This window comes from Orcinus orca, chromosome 5, assembly GCF_937001465.1.
Source record: "Orcinus orca chromosome 5, mOrcOrc1.1, whole genome shotgun sequence".
Classification (NCBI taxonomy): Eukaryota; Metazoa; Chordata; class Mammalia; order Artiodactyla; family Delphinidae; genus Orcinus; species Orcinus orca.
In genome coordinates this window covers 101,428,014-101,449,034 of record NC_064563.1, presented here as the reverse complement: position 1 = coordinate 101,449,034, position 21,021 = coordinate 101,428,014, and the positions used below count along the sequence as shown (strand labels likewise).

General features: G+C 37.0%; 2 protein-coding genes across 3 annotated transcripts in view; both read right to left on the bottom strand.

Annotated features, from left to right (window-relative positions):
• Window positions 1–21,021, bottom strand: part of TOMM70 (translocase of outer mitochondrial membrane 70) — a 45,165-nt gene that overhangs the window by 18,201 nt on the left and 5,943 nt on the right. The window contains exons 1-6 of one of the 2 annotated variants that reach the window (XM_033433314.2): window positions 13,687–15,163; window positions 12,404–12,577; window positions 8,735–8,861; window positions 7,008–7,117; window positions 3,927–4,075; window positions 1,440–1,647 (exon numbers count right to left, since the gene is read on the bottom strand). In XM_033433314.2, coding sequence (XP_033289205.1) covers window positions 1,440–1,647; window positions 3,927–4,075; window positions 7,008–7,117; window positions 8,735–8,861; window positions 12,404–12,577; window positions 13,687–13,719 — 801 coding nt within the window. In that variant the 5' untranslated portion in view covers window positions 13,720–15,163. Of the gene's footprint in view, window positions 1–1,439; window positions 1,648–3,926; window positions 4,076–7,007; window positions 7,118–8,734; window positions 8,862–12,403; window positions 12,578–13,686; window positions 15,164–21,021 lie in introns of those variants that run through there. The other variant, XM_004272606.1, reaches the window with a different exon arrangement.
• On the bottom strand, window positions 10,921–12,199 carry LOC117202413 (bromodomain-containing protein 7-like). The gene has a single exon (XM_033433315.2). It carries the CDS (start codon window positions 12,078–12,080, stop codon window positions 11,238–11,240), a length of 843 nt encoding a protein of 280 aa, XP_033289206.1. The 5' UTR covers window positions 12,081–12,199; the 3' UTR covers window positions 10,921–11,237.

The window sequence follows — 21,021 nt, the reverse complement described above, 5'->3', positions numbered from 1 at the left end:
ATTGTCCAAATTTCTGATTACAGCCATCCTAGTGGGTATAAAGTGATACCTCGTTGTGATTTTGATTTGCATTTCCCTAAGGGCTAATGATGCTAAGCAGCTTTTCTTGTCCTTATTGGCTATTTGTACATATTCTTTGGGAAAATGTCTATTCAGATCCTTTCCTGGTTTTAAATTAGGCTATCTTTTTATTGTTGAGTTGTAAGAAAACTTCTTTCATATATTCTGGATACAAGCCCCTTATCAGATATATGACTTGTGAATATTTTCTCCCATCCTGTGGAATGTGTTTTCCCTTTTTTTGGTCACTTGTGCTTTTGGTGTCATGCCTAAGGAACCACAGCTTAATCTAAAGTATTGAAGATTTCCTCCTATGTTTTCTTCTAAGAGTTTTATAGTTTTGGCTCTTAACATTCAGGTCTCTGATCCGTTCTGAGCTCATTTTTGTACATGGCATATGACAGGCATCATCACTTGCCATTAAAACAAAAAATCATGATCATGAAATAAGAAATAGGGTTCTTCTCTAAAATTTTTTTCAAGGCAAAAGTACATACAAATGTCTTCCTCAATGAAACAAATAAGAATGCCCTCACAACAATAACAAAAACACATAACAGAACATATTTGTAATCATCAGGAAAATCAGCAGGAAATAAAATTAATTATTACTAGGGTATCTTCAACTTGAAAATCTATTTTGAGAAGGACTTTTAACAAATACTTTTCATTTGGAGGTGAATAAAGCCAGAGTTCACTTAATTCAATGAGGAAAAAGAGATGTTAACCATCTAATGAGTACAGCACTTTGGCAGCTAACCGCTATTCTTGTTACACTGAGTAGAAGGCTCATATTCGACAGACCCCCCCACCGAATCTTAATTATAAAAATAACTACATACACACAAGAACACTTAGAAAATGAAAAGCTGTTCCAACCACACAACTGCAAAAACTTTTGGTATATTTCAGTATATTTCTATATCATATTTTTAGATCTTGTTTTTTCCTCATGTAAATAAAATCTTTCAGAATATATTAAATGTGTTTATTTTTTATTAAATGCATTTTATAACCCTGTACTACATATTGCATGTTATTTACAATACTACCTATAGCACTGCTACATCACCTTTACCCCTACCCAAATATAGTCCAATACAGTAAGCAGAAGCTATACGGGGAAGCTGAAGCTACCACATATTATAGGGGAAAAAAAAAGGTCCTTTCCTAGTTAAAGATATCTATCACTGACATTTATGATTCAGTTTCACTGCACCAACTCAATCATCATTAGGCGTAGTCCCTTCCAAAACAAAAAATAATCTTTTGGAGAATGGCAACTGAAATGCCAAAACTTTGGCAAAACATACCTAAAAGTCTTATTTTTATTTATTATTAATTTTTTCACATGCACACACACAGAGTTTTAAATGTACCTTCACATTAGCTTCTTTCAAGCTGATGACCTTATCTAAATCTGGTTTGGCCGCGTTGGCATTACCAATAAGCAAGTAGAAAGTAGCTCGTAGTAATAATGCTTCTGCCATGTATTTGCCTTGGGCATCTATTTCTTTTGAGCATTCACTTATGATTTTATCATAGTTTTCTTCCTCCATATACTGTTTGGCCTTTAAGTATCCAGAGCTGAAAATAAAATAAGCACAGGAAATGACTATTTATTACTAATAAAATGAACATAAAAAATTACTAAAAAAGCATCAAATGCTAAAACTTGCCACATTTAGTATACCTGAGTTAAACAACTGTCCTCCTCCCCTTAAACAAGTTAGCCAGTCAATGTGAGACTGGAGTGTGGGTGGTGGTATGCGGGGCAGTGTGTGTAACAGATTAGGATTTTTGATGCAGACTGGGATTTTCTTGCTGCCTTGAAGAAAGAGTTTTAAAAAAGGAAACAACAGAGAAAATGGCAGAAACCTAGGGTTATTGCCCAAGCTTCAACATTTAGACACATGAAAAGATGAGCTAATGACAGACTGATCTGCAACATAGAAAATGATCCTGTCTTATTCACCTTCTTATCTGTGGCACATTGATGGCACGCAACAGTTATTTTATGACTAACAGAAAAAACAGAGAAATAGAAAGTTATCAAGTGAGTTTAGGGTCACAGAACCCAAGGGAAGAGGTGTGACCTGAGTTGTACTTTGTAAAGATCACTCTGGCTGTGTTGTGGGAAATGGACTGAAAGGGAGCAAGAACTGGAGGCAGGGAAATGTCTATTGATAAAAGGCTCTCATCCAGAAGTTGTGCTGTTTCACCTAAAAGAACAGACCTAGAATGAATAGGTGGAAATATCAAAGAAGCAGACTCTTCCATCAAATAGTACTTAAAGAAAACACCTTCCCCTACTTTTTAAAAAGCAGTGACCACAATATCATCAGTCTTCTAAGATGATGACTTTTATTGAGAAGGCTTGTAGAAGGAATTTTTTGAACTGAAAAGGAATTTATACTATATGTCCTTTAAGGGGCACTGTAAATTACATTTTCTTATTTCATTTGCTACATATTCTGAATAGAGAAAACTGGCAAGTGACCTAAAAGTTATGTCAGTCAAAGTCTTACAAACTCTGTGCTAACCTTTCCTATAATTACATTCTAATATTCCCTGCACTCTAGTTTTATTCCTCAGGTCACCAGGGTAAGACAAAATAATTATTAAATCAGATTGGAAGTAATAACGGTTCCTATTTATTGAGAACCTAAGTGCTAGATACTCACAAACATGACCTCTAAACCTCACAATAAGCCTCAAAGGTAATTATTACTTCCCCATTCAAAAAATGATGAAGCTAAGGCTCAGAGTAAAATAGAATTCAAAAACTTAGGACCAATTCCAATTAGTGTTCTTGTGAGAGAGAGCTATGTCCTGCCACCTCTCAAGACAGTTTTTAGAATAATGGTATTAACTTCACTGTAGTTTTTCTGGGATAAGGACTATTTCCTAATCAGAAGAGGCAATTATTGGCATCACCTTAAACATTTACTTCCCATCTACAATCTTCTCAAAGAGATTCCTCACCAACTAACTCAAACTTGAACATCTTGGCACAATTATACATAGTATCCTCCCTTAAAAGGTGGCCAATAATGGTAGAAAAATTGGGAGATACAAATTAAAAGCAATCTTTTCCCTTAAACCTTCCAATATGCTATAGATGCAAAATTATGCTTTGCTTTGGGAACAGTATTCTCTTTTCTTCCAAACTCATTAGAAAATGTCATGTTGGTAATAATGTTGTACCTTCTCTTAGAGAGGAGAGCTAGCCTCAACAGCAAGATAAAAGTATTGATAAATATAAATGGATAAGCAGGCTAGATAGCTTATATACTACATTATATCACTTGACCTCCAGTTGTAAACATAGTATCTTATACTTTGGTTTCACCTCTCTACAGGAGCAAACACAAACCCAAAGAATGGCATTTTCCTAGGCATGCAAAAAAACCTTGAAGAAAGTCACTCTTTTGGGCACTCCTAAAAATTAAATTATATATTATAAACTTTCTTGCACTAAAATATCTGGATACTGAGCTACACAATCATTTTTTAAGTTAGTGCCCCTGTTCAAATATAATCAACCACTTGATCTCCACTAGGATCTCTCTTGAGAATATCATGTAGGACCTTAAAAGGAGGGCAGACTTCTGGCAGTAAAACCTTGAGTCGCCAGAGAGGTAACTCTTAGGGTGTAATAGACATGTGTGAGAAGAGAAGTATTTTTATTATTATAATATTATTATGTATTATAATTTTGTTATATTTATATCTATTTATAAACAGATTTTTTGGAGATAACTCAGAGTTCCACTTTGGCTCTATGGCAGCAAAAAACCCCACAACCACGCCCCCGCCAAAAAAAACACAGAACATTAAGCAGATACTATACTCAAGACACTTACTTTTCTTTTACTTCTAAAGCCTCCCCTTCCTTGTCTTTATCTTCATCAGACTTCTCTCCTTTAAGCATTGGCTGAGAAATTATATCATCCGTGAAAGAACTGAAGTAAGATTTGATAAACTGTGGAGATGGCATCAGAGGTTCACGATTCTGAAATTTAATCATATTTATACACATCAAAATAGAAAACACTAACCAAAGAAGCAGATGCCTTTGTAGAATACTGAGAACCACTGTCGTAAAAACTGGCGTCTCATTTTCAGATAACTGAAGAATATCAGGCTCCAAACCGTAGCGCAATAGACAGTGGAACTGGTAATGCTGCCAGTCCCAGCTGTTCAAAGTAGGTTTTAAATGAGAACCTTTCCCCCCTCCAAAGATGTAAAATGTCAAGAACTCTTAGAACCACTCACTAAAAGAAGGTGAAATCTGGAACAAAGGAGGTAAATAACTGCTGAGTTAAAATTATCTCCTTCTGAGTTAAAATTATCTTCCTGTCCTAGAAGATTAACTCAATTTACTACTCAGGACCATGTCTTACACAGGTGCTAAAATGTTAAGTCCATCTACCATGGGCTTTCATTTGTCCCCTACTTATTCTGCATCTGAAGATCTCCACTGGAGTAAGTGTCACTGAAAGCCAGAATGAAATCTCATTTCCTCTTTTAATCATTACTTTTTCCCATGGCAACCTGATTCATAATCATAGAAGTATTTTGTTTCTCCTTATTATACTTAAGATGATAAAGTTTTAAAGGAAGAAGGAAAAGGGACTAATGTCACCAAAGGGCTCTCATAACATATTTTGGATCCTTTGCAAAATTCAACCCAAAGACTTTAGAGTGGAAATACGGTATTCTAAATTGTACGTATAACAAATACCATTTCTAATATTTTGGTAGATTTAATGTCTTTGTATTTGAAGGAGGGGAAAAAAATGAATCTGGCTTTGTAAGTATATGATCTAATCTAGGATAGATGAGAGTGGGGTAAATAAGAAAACTGAATAGAAAAATCTAAGGAATTCACACTCTTTTTTTGGTGCTCTCTCTGGGGAGAGACTCAGTGTGTCTTTTTTTTTTAAATGGTACAGTTACTTTTTAAATTTTATTTATTTATTTATTTATTTACTTTTGACTGTGTTGGGTCTTCGTTTCTGTGCGAGGGCTTTCTCTAGTTGTGGCAAGCGGGGGCCACTCTTCATCGCGGTGCGCGGGCCTCTCACTATCGCGGCCTCTCTTGTTGCGGAGCACAGGCTCCAGACACGCAGGCTCAGTAGTTGTGGCTCACGGGCCTAGCTGCTCCGCGGCATGTGGGATCTTCCCAGACCAAGGCTTGAACCCGTGTCCCCTGCATTAGCAGACAGATTCTCAACCACTGTGCCGCCAGGGAAGCCCCAGTGTGTCTTAATTACCATTTTAAATCAAATGGTCACCACCAAGTGATAAATACACCTAACTTAAGTATTTCACTGAAGACCCTGTGTTGGAATATATAAGTGGCAATCATCTACCACTTCAGGGAAAAAGCTTAAATAGAAATTTAAATAGCCCTTACTGAAGTTGAATAAATCATTGTCGTCTTGTAGTTTCCTATTTCAGCTTAGAAATGAAGCTACCACTTCCGTGTCTTTCAGAGTTACAAATTTAAAATGAGAACAATATTTTATAAGTAATGGCCTTAAGTATCAAAGGAACAAGATATAAATTCTAGCTCTGCCACTTATTAGCTATGTGACCTTACACATGTCATTCTCAGTTTTCTCATCTCTAAAATAGCAATAAAAATACTATCCTTATTTATCTTATAGGGTTATTGTAAAAATAAAAATAATAAAATGAAAAGTATTTTGCAAAGTGGAATTTACAAAGTGGAATACAAACAGGTTAGAAAATATATGTGGAAACTAATCTGGAACCTATATAAATGTAGGTTATCATATTTTCTTACTACTCTGCAGTCCAACCAGTATAATTACTCAACAATAGCATTATACTCAAGGAAACGAGGTTCCTTCAAAGTTCAATTTGTGAGACTCTAACATGGTATTTTGCAAAATATTTTGAGGAGCACCAGTTCTAGTTCCTCAAAACAGCATGTTCTACCAGATGCTGAAGGGAAGGAAATAAGTTCCAGAGTTTAAAGAGACTGAGAACCAGTATAGCTGTATTTGGAGATTCACAACACATACTAGCACAAGAAAGTCCTGCAGTGAAGAAACCTGTTTTAACTGTTTTACTCAGCTAATATTCAGAGATGTGAAGTTAAAAATACAGAGAGATTATTAAATCAACTTAAGAGAAAAGCAAGTTATTATTAAAGAAAAAAGAAACAACTGCCTCGATATTATGAAATTTAGCAGAAAACCTCTACCGATGTTTAGTAATACCTGTGGTACTCCCACAGCCCTCTACTTATATCCCTCCATGACACTTTACCAATATCATGCCTTTTATACTTACTAATGGTCCCTCTCATTAAGGACTTTGTAAGGGCAAGGACCATGTCTTTGTACCTACCCTCCTAAAACGCCCATTATGGACTCTGTTCAATAAATATTTCTTGAATTAAACCATCTACTAACTGTGTAAAACCAATGCCAATTTATACAGCATATCTTTAAAAACTTTAAAGAGTACAAGTTGGCAATTTTTTTCTGTAAAAGGCCAGATAGTAAATATTTTAGGCTTTATGTGCCATACAGTCTCTGTCACAACCACTCAACTCTGCTGTTGTAGCTTAAAAGCATCTAAAACAATGTGTGAGTGGCTGAGTTCCAATAAAACACTATTGGCACATTATTTATAAAAACAGGTGGCAGGCTGGATTTGGCCTGTAGGCCATTGTTTGGCAACTTCTAATATACATGAATTCTTTCAATATCCTCCAGGTGCAATACTGGACATAGTTTACATTCTTATTTTAAAAAAGTAAGCCACAAAAGCCCAAGATTACAGGAAAAAGAAATATAATCCGGATCTAATTCCAGTTGTAACCATCATGCCCAAGTTTAAGCAGTATAAATTAGAAATGAGCCTTCACAATGTATACTCCCTCTATTAACCAATTCAGATTAACTTACCTTATATTTTTCTTTGGCTTTCTCTTTTCCAAGAAGTTTAAGAACTTTATCAGCTAACAGCATGCTTTGCTGATTTTGGAACCCTTCTAATATACACACAGCAGTGACATCTAGAAATGATGCAGAAAACAAAAGTATGAAATTATCACAAACATGATTAGCAGCATCAAATGGATTCAATGTTACCACAGAAAGCCAAACTACATGCATAGCTTTATGTGGCTATCATTTCCAATAAACTGATTCTTAACACTTTAGTTTTACATACTTTACGACCAAACTCAAAGCTCAGAAAGTCACTCTACTTCTCTAGAATTCACTTTCCTCACCTGTGAAATGAAAGGGACTATACTACACCATTTGTGATGTTTCTCATCACTCCAACATTGTACATAGCAAATAAAACAAGTAATCCAGGAATATTCTTTTCTGGCCGGTTAAGTATATGCCAAATCAACATAATGTGGCTCTCTTATGTCTGGTCTTTTTATAGGCCTCAGGGTTACTCCTCGTCTCCAAAGCCATCTTGCCACAGAGCTCTCAATTAAATCTGCTTCAAAATACCATTTTAACCTGGCTATGCTAGAGCTCAACACACAGTGGTCTGAAATTTAGAAGATCAATGTTTCCTTAACCTCTCAACTTTTCATTCAAAGCAGTGAACAATGGCTGTCTCTCTCTTTTTGAACTCAATTTCTCACAATTCCAAATCCTTGCTCCTCCAAACAAGTCAATCTGCTGTATGTTCCCCTGATAATCTGGCTAGTGCCAATGTCAATTCCCCATCCCATTTCTCCATCTAAAATCCATTTAAACTCCTCTCTACAATTATCGCTTAATAACTTCAAAGTTTGGTTCAAAGCTCAGAAGTCTCTTTTCCAAAGCAACACTCCTTCTACCCACCATCAAAGTACATGATACCACAAAACCTCAAGTTTTTCTAAAATGTTCTCTAAACCACTCTCAATTGGTAATCCTGATTTTAAAAAATAAATAAATAAAACAGCTTTTCCCTTTTAAATAATGTTATTTAAAAAAAATTATAGCTAAATTTCTGATTATTGATGCTTTTAAAGCAAATCTATGTAGTGGAAAGTACTTTTCGACTGCAGAAATTGCATTTTGGTTTAGCTCTACATCACCCAGAAGACTGTACTTTATAGGCCAGTGGCGGATACCCTAATTTGAAGTTTTGGCAACAGATATGGCCAATTAGAGGCCAAAGAATATTTATAATATTTACTGAGAATGGCAAATTCACTTGCTGCTTTGTATCAATTACATAATTTCTAACTGAGTATAAGATAATGTCTGAAAATTGCAAGGGCAAAAAACAAATGTTTTCTTTAATGATTCATCTCCAAATTATTTCATATTTATATAGGATATTAACTGAAAAATACGTAGAATCTTAGAAACACTATCGCTCACTAAAACCTCTCTTCTGATTTCTTATTCATGAAATTGCACTGATGCTCATTAATTGCCAAGTTTAAAATGTGTGGTATATAAACTCTAAATCATTTAATTTACCATAGTGGGGAACCAAGACAGTACTCAAGTATCTGCAATCTCAATTTAAACTAGAAATCAAAGTCTCAATTGGGGAAGAGTAAAACTTTTAAACACAATTGATTTCTCTACTCATAGGCAGAGTTTCATATAAATTTACCAATGACTATGAAGCCTTTAGTAATTTTCATACATAAACACAAAAATACCCTCACCTTCTAAACATTCCTTCTTATTGTCTAGCTTCTCGTGGGCTTTTGCACGTCTAAAGAGAGCTTTCACATATTTGGGATTAAGTTCAACAGCCTTTGTACAATCTTGTGCCACCTCTTTCCATTTTTGCTGTAATGAAAGTATTAAAAAAAAGTCACACTAAAGGAAGCACTGTTTGACAGAAATCAGTTTTCTAAACTCAGTAGGCCAAGTATTAAGAATCCCACAACAGAAAAAATATTCCCAATTCATACAAAGAGTTAATATCCACAATACATTATAACAGCTCATATAAATAACTGTAATAAAGATTAGCAACCTAATTTTTAAAAATAGGTAAAAGACATATTTAAGCCATCTTTCTACCACCAAATCTACAACCTACCTGCATCTATGTGATATCATCTCCTCCTTCCCTCCTGTTAAAACTGAGGAAACACCCCTCTTCACCAAAGGCCAACCTTCCACTTGTGGTATGGATCCACATTCTCTCCACTTCAAGGACTTCCCTGTTAGCTATCCTGCCTCTGCATCAATCTCCTTCTCTACTGAATCATTCCTATTAGCATAAAAACACTTGCTTTAGTATTTTCCACCTTTTAAAAACACTCCTTTGATTCTGTAATTCCCTGCAGTTATTACCCCATTTCTTAGCTCCTGTTTATTGCCAAACCTCCAAGGAGTTGCCACTCTACTTGATTTCCATTTACCTCACCGGCTGCTCCTTCCCAATTTCTGTAGCTGACTTCTCCCCCTCTATCTGATTTTTACATGCTGGAATGCTCAAGGACTCATCCCTTCTCTCTCTTAGGTGATCACATCTATTGTCCTCGTAGTATATAACATCTAAAATTAGATGACTCCAAACTTTATCTCTTTAACCCAAACCACACTCCTAAAATAGAGACATTTCTCAATTCAACTGTCAGCTGACTCACTCCTTCCTCAATCCACCATTATTAAAACTCCTGCTCTCACGCTTCACATCCAATACAACAGCGAATTCTGTTGGTCTTCAGCTTTCCTTCATGTCCCACTTAGGCAACTACAACAACATCCTTCCTTAGTCTCCCTGCCTCCACTCTTGCCTCCCTCCAATATATTCTTGACAGAACAGTGAGAACAATTTTAGACGATGTTCCTGCCCTATTTAAAACACTTAAATATTTCCCGTTACACTCAGAATCAAATCCAACCTTCTTACCATTGCAAGGCTTTGCCTGATCTGGCCTCTGCTACCTTTCCAGTTTCATCTCTCTATACCCCAGGATCCTTTATACATACTTCTTTAATCATGGCAAACTCCTGCCTACCTCAGAGCAATTACATACACCATTCCTCCATTTGTAACACTCTATTCTGCACTGTTTTACGCACCAACCCCACTCATTCGTCTATCATAGAATCAAAGCATTTATCAAAATGTCATTTAAGTTGTTTTGCGATCCTTGAGTTCTATGCATAATTGTTTGCTTTTATAGACCCAGCTCCTACTACACCTTTCATATACGAAACAGTCAATAAAATTTCGTTGAACAAAAAATGCAGAGAATATAAATACCGAATAAACATAGAAAAAGATTGTCCACTTCACCAACATCTCAAAAATTGCAAACTAAAACAATGAGAGAGAATTTTTCTCCTACCAGAGTGGCAAATATTATTAAGACTGATAATACACACAGTCAGTGAGATACTGGAAAACAAACATGTTCATATATTACTATAATAGGTATTGATACTATCTTATTTCCATTTCTAGAATTTTATTCCCCCAAAAGTATGCAAAAAAATACTTACAAAAATATTTACTGCAACACTGAATGCAATAGGGAAAATAGGAAGTGATTCAAATGTTCATCAACAGGGAGATGTTACAACCATGTAACAGCTACTACATATAGCCTTTAAAAAGAATGAAATAGATCTGTGTGTGCTATGAGAAGCTGTACAAGATACAGTGGCAACTGAAAAAATATGTTGCAAACAATGTAACAGGAATTCATCTTTTGGTCTTTTTCCCCCCACATATGCTACTATTACATATATGCGGACAAAAGTTGAAGAAATAAACTCAAACTGTTGAGGAGGATGGGGTCACCAGAAACTTTAACTTTCTGTATTATCTAATTTCATAAAATCTGATATATACAACTTTGGATTGTGTGTGTGATGAGCAAAACTAAAATTTGTTCTTTTATTTATTTTTTTATGAGTCCCTAAAGGTAATTTACTGGTTTTAAAACTACTTTCATACAGAATAGACATTCAGAACTATTTTCTGAACTGTGTTTGGACAATTCCATATAATGCTTTGCATGAGAAGAGGGGTATCAAATCATCAAAATGGACTTTCAGGACAAAACCCAACCAACCATGGACCCAAGGCAGGCCCCCAATCAGTATTTTCTCCCGATACTGGTGTGAAAAAGACAGCTTAACCTTAATATTCCAAAGATTCTTTACTTTTTATTTTCCTTGTTGGGACTCTTGAAGCCTTGTGCCTCAGTGTCTCCAGAGTCTTCCCTCTCTCTTGGCCAGCAGCCGCTGTCCTCCCCACTCTGCAAGGTGTCTATCTTTCTGCTTTCGACTTTTTTGCAAGTCTGCCATGAAGTCTATGCTCTGCTTCAGGCTCTGAATTCTCTCCTGGCTAAGAATTTTCATCCCTGAGTGCAATAGCTTCTTTGCAGCTTTATAATAAATGGTCTCTGGTTTGTTGTAAATCATAGCATTAGTACACATTAGTTTGAAGTTATCCTTTAGTTCTTCTATGGACTGGTAATCATTGTTCTTGATCTTTTCTTTCATGGTACTAAAATCCATTGGGTGTTTAATGATCATGGAGTAGCTGGAAGCAATAAAATCAGTCACAGGAAATGAAAAGAAAGCACTTGGGTCTTTCCTCTGCAGTCGTCTCATCAGTTGATTCAAAGCTTCTTGAAGGGGTGTCTGTTCTACTTCTTCTTGTTTGGCTAAAGAGCTTGCAAGAGGCTTCTCAGGAGGCAAGTCTAATCCTACAGGGGCCAGACGCTGGAGGTCTTTTTCTGCCTCATTGTCCATGCCGTCCCGATCTCGCTTCTTTTTATCTTCCTTTATTCGTCGCCATTTTCTCCCCTTTTCCTCCCCTGGAACCTGCTTCTCTCCTTTCTTTCTCTTTTTCCGCTTTCGGTCCTTGTGTTTGTAATGATCGTTTTTGCCTTCTAAGAGGCTGGAGTCATGCCCGGAGCTGCCCGTGGAGAGCTCGGTGACTTCGTTCCCTCCCACTTTGAGGACCAGCTTCAAGGGCTTCTCTACATTCTCCTCGTAGAGGTGTTTGTCCGACTTGTGCTTCTTGTGCTTCTTGCCCATGTCCGACCGGACCCCGGTGCCCGCCCCCCGCGCCAGGCCCAGGCCGTGCGACGCCGTTTCCGGTCCGGGCCAGGCGAGCGGAGGGCGGGAGCGGGGCCCACGAGACCCCGCGCCTCGAGGCAGTGGTACGGCGCGCAGCCTCTCACGAAGAGCTAAAATTTGTTCTTAAAAATCTATGTAATTAAAGGATATAAAAACCAAACAAAAATCCTGTAATTTCAAAACAACTTCTAAAAGTTTATTAGATTTGAGTGGCATTAACTGAAACATTATGCAAATAAAGAGAAACAAAACGAACAGAAAAACCAACCTAGGATACATACCAACTGCTCAAAGGCAGCAGCTCTGTTTTGATAAAACGTGGAAAGGTCAACATTCTTCTCTGTAGGGCACAAACTGATGGCCTCGGTATAGCACTGAATAGCCTGTTCATATTTTCCTGCTTTAAAATATTTGTTGCCTTTGTTCTTGGCTGCTTGGGCTCTATCAAGAGAGTTCTGAAATATGAGGAAACAATCATGAAAAAGTTATCAATACTCAGTAATAGATTTGGATCACAGTGATTAAATGACAACACTGAAGAAAACATGGGAGGGCAGAATGGCTGTTCACAATGCAAGTCACTCATATAAATATCGTCATGGGATAGAGTCTTAGTAACAGGATTGCTTAGCCAAAAGGTTTATATATTTTTAACTTGAAAAACACTCAGACTTCTCCCAAGAAAAGGCTGTAGTGCTTGAAAGTACCACTTTTCTGCCATTCCTGCCAGCAAGAGATATGATAGCTGTGTTTAATTTTTGCCAATCTAATGAGTATAAAACAGTGGTTCTCAATCAGGGATGATTTTCCCTCTAGGGTACCTTTCACAATGTCTGGAGACATTCTGATTATCACAGCTAGGGGTCAGGAGGAGGCACGACTGGTATCTAGTAGGTAGAAACCAGGAATGCTGCTAACATTCTACAATGCACAGGACAACACCTGCACACCACCACCTTGATCCAAAATGTCAACAGTGCCTAGGCTGAAAAACCCCAGTGTAACATAATTCTAGTTCACATATTATTGTAATTCACATTTTCCTCACTATCAGTGAATTTGAAAATCTGTTCATGTTTGTTTATTGGCCACTGGACTTTTTCATTCTGAAAACCACTTATTCACACGTATTGCTGTTTTTCTATTAGGCTGTTTGTCAACAGTGTAGAAGAGATACTAGAAACACTTTGCCATCTTCATTACAATTGTTATCCCAAATCTATTGTTTGCTAATCAAATACATTTGGGGGACTCCTATCTTTGTCTCAGTATCTGCTTCCTAGAGGAGCCATCTCACATACTTCATGATTTGGTAGTTAATACCCACTGAGGACAGTTGTAAAAGCTTCAGTCAACGTTTGGGAAACATCTTTGTAGACAAATCCAGTTATCTAGGTTCCAGCTACTAGGTCCAAGAGCTTCATGGCACATCTTCACCCCAAACTTTATTGTTTGTCAACATCAATTTTAACAAATATGTGATTACGAAAGAACCCGTGTTATCTCCAACAGGTAAGCATTGACAAAGCAAAAGCAGAAGTAGCTACCTCCACAACTAACTTACAGGGAAGGCTATGTTGCTTGGGGCCCAGGGCATCTCAGTCACAAAGAGACGATGGGATAGCAACCTTCTGTATCTGCTTTTTTCTCCCTTCCTCTTGCTTCATTCTTCTTTGCTACCTTTCCCCCCCATTTACCTTTTGTTTCCCTTCTCCTTTAGTCTGAATGTAGCTATAATTTTTTGTTTTTCTTGTTTTTTGTTTTTTTTATAGTGTGCAAAGAAGGATGTGTAGGAAACTTTAAGTTCAGAATATAAAACAGCTAGTTTAAGCTAGCTAGTGTCAAGAAGAAACATGCTCATTTTAAAATAAGATGTGGGAGGATGAAAGGAGCCAACTACAACACAGAGTAACAGATAAATATGAAATCTTCCACTTGTAAATAGCCTAATCACCTTCCAAAAACTTTGACAGTAAAAATCCTCAGCACAAAACATTCATACTAGAAGACAACTAGGACTCTCTTATGTAGTTGTGGATTCTAGTTGCTGGAAAACTGCACTTGAAGCAACCTTATCAGTCCTCCCACTCCACTAAGAGAAAGAGAAGTCAGACTGGAGTAGGGCTGTATCATTCAGAAGGAGTGAGGATCCCCTCCACCCAAGAGACAAGTGACAAGCATACTTTGCCTATCTTCCAAGAGACCATACTGTCAAGAATTGCTAACATAAAGGAAAATTAATATCATAAAAGAGAGGCACCTGATTCAAATAAAAAACTAGTATTTGAGAAAGCGGGATAAACAAAGCAAACAGAAAATTTAACATGAGAGGTTATCACAGACATTTTTAAAAAGGCTGCTTCTAAAGAGCACCAATTAGACATCTTGAAAATTAAAAAGGATTATTACAATAAACTCAATGGATGGATTGTATATTAGAATGGGCATAACAGAGGAGCAAATTAACAAGAAGAAGGCAGAGCCAAGGAAATCTGCCAGAATGCAACAAGAACAGAGGACAGGGAGGTGAGAAATTTGGAGGAAAAGTTAGATGATATGGAGTATAAATACCAAAGTTCCAATATCTATCTGAATTTTAGAAGGAAAGGCATAAAAAGGAGTGTTTTAAGAAAATATTAGAAAAATTTCTGGAGTTGAAAAACAAAGACACACATTTTTAGACATATCATGGTGAAATTTCACAGTAAAAATCCTTAAAGTTTTTAGGTGGAAAAAACCCAGATTACCTACAAAGAAAAAAAGAACCAAACTGGGGTCATACTGTCACCAACGTTAGGTATTTAAAAACAATGAAGCAACAACTTTAAAGTCCTGAAGAAATATTATCTTGAACTTAAAATCTTATACCTAGCTAAATTAGCATTTAAGGTTGAACACAAGAACAGAAACAGAGGTGTACAACTTCCTTACCACTAAAAATAAACCCCAAAGCAGTGGAGATGATTAATAAAACAAAAAGCAGGAAGGAGAGGGTAAAGGAAGAAACAAAAAAGCGGAGTACATATGGCAGGAATCATTAAACATGTCAATAATAACAGTAAATGTGAATAGGTTAAATCTCCCTATTATAAATAAACTATCTATCTACCTACCTACCTATTTATTTATTATTTTTGGCTGCATTGGGTCTTTGTTGCTGCAGGCAGGCTTTTCTCTGGTTGCGGCGAGCAGGGGCTACTCTTCGCTGCCGTGCGTGGGCCTCTCACTGCAGTGGCTTCTCTTGTTGCAGAGCATGGGCTCTAGGCACGCGGGCTCAGGAGTTGTGGCTCGCGGGCTTAGTTGCTCCGCGGCATATGGGATCTTCCTGAACCAGGGCTTGAACCCACGTCCCCTACATTGGCAGGCGGATTCTCAACCACTGAGCCACCAGGGAAGCCCAAATTATTTAAAATAAAAAATAACCACATGCTACCTATAAGGCATGACCTAAAACAAAATGACAGGTCAAAAAAGAATGTAAAAGTTACAGAATGTAAAAAAGAATGTAAAAACGTTACAGAATGCAAATACTTGCAAAGAAGAAGGCAGTATCAGACAAAAAGGCAGTATGAGACAAAATACCATTCACATGCCTCAGATGGAGCACTTCTGTGGGCAATTTTATTGATAAAAGATACAATCTGCCAAGAAAACATCATTACCACAAACCTTTGTATGCCTAATAAAACTTCAAAATAGTGAAACAATTACTTTTGATGTTAAATACAAAAACAAGAAAAACATTATTTCAATTTCTTGTAAAAAGTTTACAATGTTTCTAAGTCATTGAGAACATAGCTAATACACAATCTAATAAGCTAGGGACTGCTGATAGAGAAAATAATGTATCAAATGCCTGTGAGAAGTATGTTCGGCTACAAACATACTGAAAATCTATTTAGTATTTTTACTAAAGATTTTCAGATTAAATAAAAAGAACGTTCTTTGGACAGAGTAATGACCTTGTTTCATTAACACAAACAGGCAATGAACTCTTTCCTGTCTACTGGAAGTTTAAGGCTACAGGATGTCACACAGACTACAAGGAGAAGCAGTCATGGTAAAGGCAGACAAGTTAAAAGAACAGAGAGAAAACTGGATAGGTATACAAGGCTTCCTCTCCTTAGAAAGATGGATACTTTCAATTTTTATTCAGCAAGGTCTAAATCAACCTAAAACCAACCAAGAGAATCTTTCAATTACCCATTTCCCTCCATTCAGTCAAGTTTTACAATAGATTCCCTTTAAAAAGTATTATAAATTCCTAGGGGCTTTCCTGGTGGCACAGTGGTTAAGAATCCACCTGCCAATGTAGGAGACACGGGTTCGAGCCCTGGTCCGGGAAGATCTCACACGCCGCGGAGCAACTAAGCCCATGCGCCACAACTACTGAGCCTGTGCTCTAGAGCCCGCGAGCCACAACGATTGAGCCTGCGTGCCACAACTACTGAGCCCACACACCTAGAGCCCATGCTCTATAACAAGAGAAGCCACTGCAATGAGAAGCCCATGCACCACAACGAAGAACAGACCCCGCTTGCTGCAACTAGAGAAAGCCCGTGTGCAGTAACGAAGACCCAACGCAGCCAAAAATAAATAAAATAAATAAAATTTAAAAAATTATTATAAATTCATTATCACCTAAGGCCTAAATCAGAACCTGCTTAATTTCCTTTCCTTACTGTACTGGAAAAAAAAAAAAAAAGATGCTATGACATTGAGTGAAAAAGGATCAAATTACATAGGTAAATCACCAAATGGCAAATTTTCTCCCACTGTCACTGCAGAGCGCTACCAAACCATGTTTGGGGAGAACAATATCTCAGTTAACCTCCCTATCACCTTCTGCTCATTGCACCCCGCCCCCACCACCACATTACTTTCTGTCCAACTGCTTCCCTTCATTAACAAAAATGCAGAGAAAGAATGGCATTGCAACAGGGACAGTACAGAAAAGCTGATTATTTTGGCCCACCGGTAAAATTTAGGACAAAAAGCTACTTAGCACAATGCCAGCTTATCAATCAACACCAGCATTCTGCTGTGTCAGGAATTAGACATTATTTTCACAAGCTTTGAGGCCAATACCAGGTAGAAATCAAAATAAATGCACTGGAGGAAAAAGTTTAAATTAGAAAATATACAACTACCAATTCTTTATAATATAAGGGATTTTTTTTTTTTTGCGGTACGCAGGCTTCTCACTGTTGCGGCCTCTCCCGTTGCGGAGCACAGGCTCCAGACGCCCAGGCTCAGCGGCCATGGCTCACGGGCCTAGCCGCTCCGTGGCATGTGGGATCTTCCTGGACCGGGGCAGGAACCCGTGTCCCCTGCATCGGCAGGCAGACTCTCAACTACTGCGCCACCAGGGAAGCCCAATATAAGGGATTTTATTTCCAACTCTCAGGAATCCTTTGCACTGCTTTTCAGTCACTTTCTCCCCCACTCAGTCTACCTTCTCAAGTTATAATAAGAACTTTTGGAATTAAAGGTTGAAGTTGGAAAATAAGCCCAAAGACAATTTTGAAAGCATATTTCATAAATGAGAAATGAAGACATACAGCTCTAGAATGTAATGGGAACACCCTGAAATGCTATTATCTTTTCATGTGGTCTATTTTCATATCTAAAAGCTACTAAGGAGATTTAAAAGACTATCAAGACATTATGTTACTGGAAATCACTCTTGGTTTTGGTAACCTTTTTAAGGTTCCGAACATTCCACAATATTTTACATTAAAATTCTGTGAAAATGCATCTTTCTCTTACTTTTCTTACAACAAATTAGTTTCTGATTGATCTGAAAGATCTTCTTAAGTAAGCTGGACCATATCATTTCCTGCTTAAAACTTTCCAGTAACTTCCCACTGCTATTGCCTACACATAAGCCTCCAAACTCCCGTTACTCCACTCCTGCCACTCCAGCTTCCCACATGTAACTTTGGTGGATTCAAAAAGTACTAATCTCTTCCTCAAAGAAAACAGTTTGAAAAGATTAGGTACTGAAAAGATCAGGTACTATGTACTCAATTTCCACAGGCATAAATTGAAACTTTGTGAATACTGGTAAGAATACAGACAGATTTTAAAAAAGAAAAGACATTCACTTCTGCCTAGTATGTCACACAATCAAAGTATTATTTAAAACAATCTATTAGATAACTTAGCTTTTTTTCCATCCAGGATTTGAATAAGTTTCATCTCTTCATAATGAATAACTGTCCAGCAGAGTCAATTCCATGACTCCATGTGATTCTGCTAAGTGAATTCAAAAAATATGTGGAGCTGAAACTTGTATAGAATCCTGACATTAATGCATGAAGCAATAATCAATTGTCAAAATTACTCTTGAAAATTCTTCAGAAGAGTAACATGCTGTAAATGCAAGGTAGGTGCTATTATTATCCCCATTTTACACATAAAGCAACTGAGGCCCAGAGAGATCAAGAAGCTTGCCCAAGGCAAGATTCAAACAAGCAATCTGACTCCACATTGCCTAAACTTTACTTCTATACTGCATGGATTGTCATCCACACTTTATGAAAAATGAATATCATCAGAATCACATCCAGACTCATACTCTGGAACTGAAACAAAGGAAACAGTTCAGGTATTATATCTTGCTCACTATTGACCCCAGAGCAAAAGGACAAAGAGAATCATCAGCATAATTAGGTCTTTTTCTTTTTGCCAAGCAAGTGTAACTGATTTCATTTTAGTTAAAAGCACATTTGATGTGACTCCACTGTACAACGATCATCAGGATAGTCTTTATCCTGAAGGAACTCTAGAGATAGTGCAGGATACAAACAAGTGAACTGGCAGCCTCTCAAAAGAACTACTGCTGATCAAACACTGAAACCCCAATTCACATTAAGAAAATGTACATTAGGTGATTAGAAACTTGTGTAGCTAATAACTAGAAAATTTTTAGTTCAAAGAGTAGCAACTGCATATATACACACACTTACATACAAACTATGTGGGTAAAACATAAGGATTAGGAACAAATAAGTAATAAATCTAAAAGGAAACAATGAGAAACACAGTAAATACTATGTCTTCTCTCTCTACTACAAACACTGCTGAAACTTGTCAAAGAGACAAAACATAGGAACCTGCCCTCCACCTCCTGCAGAAGCAAATCTACTATGGAAAACAAGTTACATTTAAACACCAAAGCAACAAAGTATTGATACAATCCCCATAAATTTATTAGAATACAAAGTAAGAAAACAATCAGGGTTTGAATCATCAGTCAAGGCTACTTCAGTGAAGGTTACTTAGAACAATCTGCTCTGGAACGAAAATGACTAACAAATGACAGTCAGGAAAATTCCAAGGAGGAAAAACAACGCCAAAAGGGTTATTCAACACACAGACACAGAAGAAATTCAGGAGACCAGAAAGGGAGCTCTAAAACAAGTCCTGCGATGGTAATATGACTATGTTACAGACGGCTTTCAATGACATGAATTTGGTAATAAGGAATCAATGTAAATTCTTAGCGAGTATTTATAAAATAATACTCTGATGATCACACACATATAGTCACTAAAAGGAAATGAGCTAGAATCAGGTACATTAATCCATGTGTAAGAAAATAAAATATGTACAGTAATCTCCCCTTTATCTATAGGGGATACATTCAAAGACCTCCAGTGAATGCCTGAAATTGTGAATAGTACTGAAACCTATATATACATTTTTTCCTATATATAAGTACCAAGGATAAAGTTTAATTTATACATTAGGCACTATAAGAGATTCATAACAATAACTAATAATAAAATCGAACAATTATAACAATACACTATAATAAAATTATGTGAATGTGGTCTCTTTCTCAAAATATTGTACAAATTTAATGCCTTTTCCATCTTAACTAAACACACACTGTGGCTGTAACTTTTGCAGTTTGAGTGTGACAGCAAAACTAGCACAGATTTCTTTCCTTCTTCACAGTTCAGAAATAGATTTATTCTCACCATAGATCTTAGCAACCTCACCATATGATTATTTTTCCTTTCCCTTTAAGTCAAGCACATTCACCTTTTCACTGAAAAGAAGCAGTTTAACGGCTTCTCTCTAGCGTATCTGAATTGCCAGCATCACTACTCTTGTGCTTTGGGTATTAAGTAAAATAAGGGTTACTAGTACAAGAGTCAATCTGATAGCTACGAAGTGACTAATGGGCAGGATATGCTGGACAAAGGGATGATTCACATCCAGGGTAGGATGGAGTGGGACTGTGTATTGCTACTCAGAGTGGTGCACAATTTAAAATTTATGAGTTGTTTATTTCTGGAATTTTCCATTTAATATTTTCAGACCACCGTTTACTGTGGATAACTGAAACTACAGAAAGCTGAGACCGGGTAAGAGGGAACTACTATATTACTTATCACCATAATTACACATTTACATCCAGTTAAAATATACATGAGGTGGTTCCATGTTTCTCTTAAATGGTTTTATTCCCTTAAACTTACCAAATTCCAAAGGCATATTTTAAAATTTGGATCCCAACTTTACAGAAGTAGCAATCAACTCTGGAACACTTACCTCATGAGAAACAATCTTTCAGTATTTAATTGACCAATTGTTACTTTTATAAGAATCAAATCTAGGATAAAAGATACCTAAGATATTAAAAGTCCTTTCCCATATTATGTCCTGAAATTTAAAAATCTACAACCACCACACCTACTAAATTGTAACACAGAGAACTCTTTACCTAAGAAGAATCTACTTGTAACAATGCTGCTTCCAGGGCTTCCCAGGTGGCGCAGTGGTTTAGAATCCGCCTGCCAATGCAGGGGACACGGGTTCAAGCCCTGGTCCGGGAAGATCTCACATGCCGCAGAGCAACTAAGCCCTTGAACCACAACTGTTGAGC